Source organism: Rhinopithecus roxellana, chromosome 5 (assembly GCF_007565055.1).
Source record: "Rhinopithecus roxellana isolate Shanxi Qingling chromosome 5, ASM756505v1, whole genome shotgun sequence".
NCBI classification, from domain to species: domain Eukaryota; kingdom Metazoa; phylum Chordata; class Mammalia; order Primates; family Cercopithecidae; genus Rhinopithecus; species Rhinopithecus roxellana.
In genome coordinates, this window is record NC_044553.1 from 164,787,397 (window position 1) to 164,793,076 (window position 5,680).

At 62.8% G+C, this 5,680-nt stretch overlaps 1 protein-coding gene across 1 annotated transcript; it reads left to right on the top strand.

Moving 5' to 3' along the window:
- The first annotated feature begins 2,108 nt into the window (after positions 1-2,108).
- On the top strand, positions 2,109-5,680 carry MEX3B (mex-3 RNA binding family member B). The gene is made up of 2 exons (XM_010374713.2): positions 2,109-2,792; positions 3,623-5,680. The coding sequence occupies exons 1-2, from the start codon at positions 2,537-2,539 to the stop codon at positions 5,065-5,067; spliced, it is 1,701 nt and encodes a 566-aa protein (XP_010373015.1). The 5' UTR covers positions 2,109-2,536; the 3' UTR covers positions 5,068-5,680.

Here is a 5,680-nt window from a genome sequence, read left to right on the forward strand (position 1 = left end):
GCTTTCTGTTTAAAGGCCTTGCGTGAGCGCCGGAGGCTGGGCCTCATCTCTGGCTCTCCCCAGGCAGGACCCCTTACTCAAAACCCTCCATCTCGGCAAGAACCCTTATTCCCAAGTTAGTTGGATTCCAAGTCCATAAACCGGGTCAAAAGAATACAGAAATTTCCTACTGGAGCTCTAAGTGGTGGCTTTCACGGAGGACTCCGCATCATCCTCCCACCTGCCTCCTCCCATCGAACACTCCCTTTTAAGAAAAACACACACCAGGCTCCGGGAAGCTGACGTAAACATCCTGAGGAAATAACCACTGTAAGTGGCTTCTAAACCCATTTCCCCAAGGAAATAATCAGCACCTCTTTCCCAAGACAGCTCCAGGTGAGCAAGCGGGGAAGGGAGCGGCACCTCCGCGTTCTCAAAAGTAAAGGCGCTTGCGGAACTGTCTACTGATTCCCAAGCGCGCGCCCATCCACTGTCGCATTTAATCTTCCGAACGACCCACGAGGTGGTAAGGGCGGGGATTTTTTTTTTTCATTTTACAGTTGAGAAACCAACGCCCACAGCGCTCGTTCCCTCTAGCCGGGGTCACGCAGGGCACACCTAGGGTAGCCTCTGCCTTCAAGCTCCGGGACCGCCCCGCGGCACCACGAGGTCTCCGGAGTTAGCCAGTGTGCGGCTGCCGCCGCATGTCCTCATTGTCTTGGGCAGGCGTCCCGCTGTGCGGGCCTTGTGCGACTCTATGAACCGCGGGCCCAGCCGCTCTGCGGAACGGTCCGCGGTGGGACGCAAAGGGCGCGGCGAGCCAGACGGCTTCAGGAACAAAGGACAGGAGAGCGCGCGGGGACCTAAGGGGCGTCCGCCCTGGTGGGCAACAGAGGGGGATGCGACCGGAGAGGAGCAGCGCGCAGCGCTCCGGCCCGCCCCTCAAAGCCTCCTTCCTTCTCTCTCGCGCTCGGAGACTGTCCCTGGGAGATCCGGGAGGGGGCGCAGCTCGCAGTCCTCGCCGGCAGGTCCCGTCGCAACCTCCCTCTGCCGCCACCTCCACCCCGAGGAGCGCACAAAGAGCTGCAGGGCACTGAGCGCTCACCTCCCGTCGGGGCGGTGCCGCGGTCGGGGCCGAGGCGCGCTCCGCACTGCCCGCCTTAAAGGGCCCGCCCGCTCCGCGCGCGCACTGCGCATGCCCGGCCGTGGGGCGAGGAGGGGAGGGATAGGGGAACAGCGGGCGCGCACGCCCGCGCCGGCCGCTGGCGCTGTGGCCTGCGTCCCCGCGGGGGCGGCGCGGCGCTCGTGCGCGTGTCAGAACCCGCAGGGTCTCGGCCCGGGCGCCGGGCGTGTGCTGGACTGTGGTGCCATGCATTCCAGAGGTCGCCAGCGGCCCCGCTGGCCGAGCTCCCGCGGCAGCCAGCTTTCCCGTTCTCAGTTTCAGGGCCAGATGGGCGAAGTGCTGCCCAAGGAGACAGAAATGCAAACGCGGGAGCGCGCGCGCCAGTGTGGGCGGGCTTGTGCTTTTGTGTCTCCTGCGCTCCCGCGCAGGTGGACAACCCGCGCCGGGAGTCACTCTGCCCGTGCGTCCCAAGACTTGGTGTCCCGTTTTCCATGTCGGAGTAATCGGGTCGCCGTTTTGGGCGGACTAGACTCTTCTCCCAGAGGAAGCTTTGGCTCCACGGAAGGTTTATTTGGAGCCACTAACGGGACTTTCTAAGGACCGCTCTTCTATAGCCGGGCCCCAGGCACCAGAGTTGGGCGCGTTTTCTTCTCTGAATCAGGCGAGGGAGGAGACTTGGGGACAATGATTGTCCTCGGTTGATAGGTACATACAAGTGTCCCGAGCCTGCCAGTCCCGCATTAGACAACAAAGAGAGGCGTTAGCGGCGGCGGGGGAGGGGCGCGGCCGGGAGGAGGAGGGGGCGGGCTGCGGCGAGCGCGGAGGTGGGGGGTGGTGCTCTCACTCCGCTCGCTCAACCCGCGGCCTCCTCCCGCCCCCGGCCTGGCGCGCGCCAATCGCCTCCCCCAGCGATAGTGTCAGTAGCATTGTGGTGTCAGCTCCCGCCTGTGACGTTGCGCCTCCCTCGTCCCCCTCCGGAGTCGTCTGGCTGCAGAGGCTCAGTCAAGAGGCGGGGAGGAGAGGAGGAAAAAGCGCTGAGGGCGGGCGGGCGGGCGGGCGGGCGGGAGTGGAGGAGCCGGGGAGGGGCTCCTTAAAGAAACGCTTCTGTAGCTCGCCTGCTCGCTTTTCGCTCGGCATCGCGGCCAGAAAGCCGGGCACTCGGGGGGCACGCGCGGCCACCGCTAGAGCTCTGCCCCCACCCCACCCGCCAGCAGATCTGGGGTGGGGACCCAGGCGGGGCCTCCTGCAGCCACTGCCCGGTGGGGACCGCACAGAGCGACCCACTCCTCCCGGCACCGAGGAAGAAACAACGGAACCCTCAGCAGGCGGCCGGCCTCCCCGCCCCTGACCACTCGCTTCCCGGCTGCCTTTGTGGCCGCAGCTTCTCGTCGCCGAGCCGAGGGCCGGCGGGGGCGCGGCGCGCACGGCCGAGCGATGCCAAGCTCGCTGTTTGCAGACCTGGAGCGCAACGGCAGCGGCGGCGGCGGCGGCGGCGGCAGCGGAGGGGGAGAGACCCTGGATGACCAAAGAGCCCTGCAGCTCGCGCTCGACCAGCTCTCCCTGCTGGGGCTGGACAGTGACGAGGGCGCCTCTCTGTACGACAGCGAGCCGCGCAAGAAGAGCGTGAACATGACCGAGTGTGTGCCGGTGCCCAGTTCTGAGCACGTCGCCGAGATCGTAGGGCGGCAAGGTAGGTCGAGGAGGGATGGGGAGGTGGGGAGCGGTGTAGGGTCTCAGGCCACTGCCTCGCGGGGAAGGCGTGTTCAGTATCGGGATCCGCGGCGTGGGGTGCCTTGGGGAGAGAGGAAGAGCCTCGCGATGGACCGGCGCCCCAGACAAAGAAAGTGCAGGCAGGCTGTCTCCCGGAGCCGCGCCGCTGCCCTGGCGGGATGCACTTTCTTCTGCAAAAATCACTGTCTTCTCCCCTAACGCCCCACACCCAGCCCACCTCCAAAAAAACATTTTAAATGTAAGATGCTTGGGGGAGGGGGCCTTTGATCAATCCTTTGGGAGGAGAGAGGAGGAGGAGTGAGCATAGGATGGGAGGAGGATTCTGGATTTCTGCAAAGCGGAATGGAGCCCACAGGAGGAACAATGGGTCCCAGGACTCACACCCCACCCCCTGCCCCCAGTCCACCAGCGCTGAGGCATCGTGCCTGCAGCTGCCTTCCCTGAGCCCCTTCCCCGTGTCTTCAGAGCTGACGGCGCGCCCAGCTGGATCCCAGCGGCATCTCCCCAGATGACTTTCTGGGATTCTCGGGTTTGATTCGGGACGACTGCAGTCACTGGGGGAGGGCCAGGCAGCCAATGGGCTGTTCCTCGAGCGTCTCGCGGGTGGGATTCACTGCCCAGCCCGGGGCGCGGCCCGAGGTCAGTGAGGGAGACGCCCCCTTTCCGCCCATCTCTTGTCCTGCCGTCTCGCTGTCCTGAACGCGGGCTGTCCCCGGTCCCCGCAGTTACCCCAGGATAATGGGCGTGTCTGTCTCTTTCCCACTTCTTCCTCCGTACCCTGGTTCCTAGGTTGTAAAATCAAAGCGCTGCGGGCGAAGACCAATACTTACATCAAGACCCCGGTTCGCGGGGAGGAGCCTGTCTTTGTTGTGACGGGCAGGAAGGAGGATGTGGCCATGGCTCGGAGGGAGATCATCTCCGCTGCCGAGCACTTCTCCATGATCCGCGCCTCTCGGAATAAGAACACGACACTAAACGGCGCGGTGCCTGGGCCGCCCAACCTGCCCGGGCAGACCACCATCCAAGTGCGGGTGCCCTACCGCGTGGTGGGGCTCGTGGTGGGGCCCAAGGGCGCCACGATCAAGCGCATCCAGCAACAGACGCACACGTACATCGTGACACCTAGCCGGGATAAGGAGCCGGTGTTCGAGGTGACCGGCATGCCAGAGAACGTGGATCGCGCTCGAGAGGAGATTGAGGCGCACATTGCGCTGCGTACCGGCGGCATCATTGAGCTCACAGACGAGAACGACTTCCACGCCAACGGCACCGATGTGGGCTTCGACCTGCATCATGGGTCCGGCGGGTCCGGGCCAGGCAGCCTCTGGAGCAAGCCCACCCCCAGCATCACACCCACCCCCGGCCGCAAGCCCTTCTCCAGCTACCGCAACGACAGCTCCAGCTCGCTTGGCAGTGCTTCCACAGACTCTTACTTCGGCGGCGGGACCAGCAGCAGCGCAGCTGCTACCCCGCGCCTGGCAGACTACAGCCCCCCTAGCCCCGCCCTGAGCTTTGCGCACAACGGAAACAACAACAACAATGGGTACACCTACACAGCGGGGGAAGCCTCAGTGCCATCCCCTGACGGCTGCCCTGAGCTGCAGCCCACTTTTGACCCGGCTCCCGCTCCCCCACCTGGGGCACCACTTCTCTGGGCTCAGTTCGAGCGGTCGCCGGGAGGTGGACCTGCAGCTCCCGTATCATCTTCCTGCTCTTCCTCCGCATCTTCATCTGCATCTTCCTCCTCCGTGGTCTTCCCTGGGGGTGGCGCCAGTGCGCCCTCCAATGCCAACCTGGGGCTACTGGTGCACCGCCGGCTGCACCCTGGCACCAGCTGCCCGCGCCTGTCCCCGCCCTTGCACATGGCCCCGGGGGCGGGAGAGCACCACCTGGCTCGCCGGGTGCGCAGCGACCCAGGCGGAGGAGGCCTGACCTACGCCGCTTATACCAACGGGCTGGGGGCGCAGCTGCCTGGTTTGCAGCCGTCGGACACGTCGGGCTCCTCCTCTTCGTCCAGCTCCTCCTCCAGCTCTTCATCCTCTTCCTCCGGGCTTCGGCGTAAAGGCAGCCGCGACTGCTCCGTGTGCTTCGAGAGCGAAGTGATCGCCGCGCTGGTGCCCTGTGGCCACAACCTCTTCTGCATGGAGTGCGCCAACCGCATCTGTGAGAAGAGCGAGCCCGAGTGCCCGGTCTGCCACACCGCGGTCACTCAGGCCATTCGCATCTTTTCTTGAAGGCAGCGGTGCGCACCGTGCTGGGGGAAGGGGGAACCCCTCCCCATCCTCATTCCCCAGCGCTCGCCTGCCTCCCTGGTGCCCCCCCCTTCTCCTTCCCGGCCCCACCAACACTCTTGAGATCCGAGAGGAGCTTGGAAAGCTGTAGTATCCGCTCATTTTTAAGATTTAATTTTTAAGTAAAGGAATTTGCCAGGATATCTGCATCAAGAGTACTGTAGCCTGGGAAACCTCTGAACACCTGAAATGCATGCTCTATAAATAATAGGAACGGCGACATTCTAGTAATGATAGTTTTTACACTGTACTTAATAGGAAGCTTCCAAAAGAAGAAAACCCCACAAGTTCTCCATTTTCTTAAAGTAGGAAAAAATGAACAGTAATGATGATGAAGATGATAGTAGTGCTGTGGGATGTGTGGACTGTTTAGTGTGTTCCCCTTTGTGGGTGGGTTCCTATGATACTTACTATAGAACACAGTGGATCCTTTTTGAATGTTCGTGGAAGGGCCAGGAGTTCCTGTGAAACCAGGATACTGCAGCTTTATTAAAGTTAAAGAAACTGTAACATATCTCTTATATATTAAAAACGTTTAAAAGTTTTAAAGAGAAAT

Bases quoted from the DNA above. Each gene is read 5' to 3' on its own strand.
- MEX3B (XM_010374713.2), top strand. From the start codon at position 2,537: ATGCCAAGCTCGCTGTTTGCAGACCTGGAGCGCAACGGCAGCGGCGGC. The intron at 2,793-3,622 runs GTAGGTCGAGGA...CCTGGTTCCTAG, and splicing joins CGAGATCGTAGGGCGGCAAG to GTTGTAAAATCAAAGCGCTG.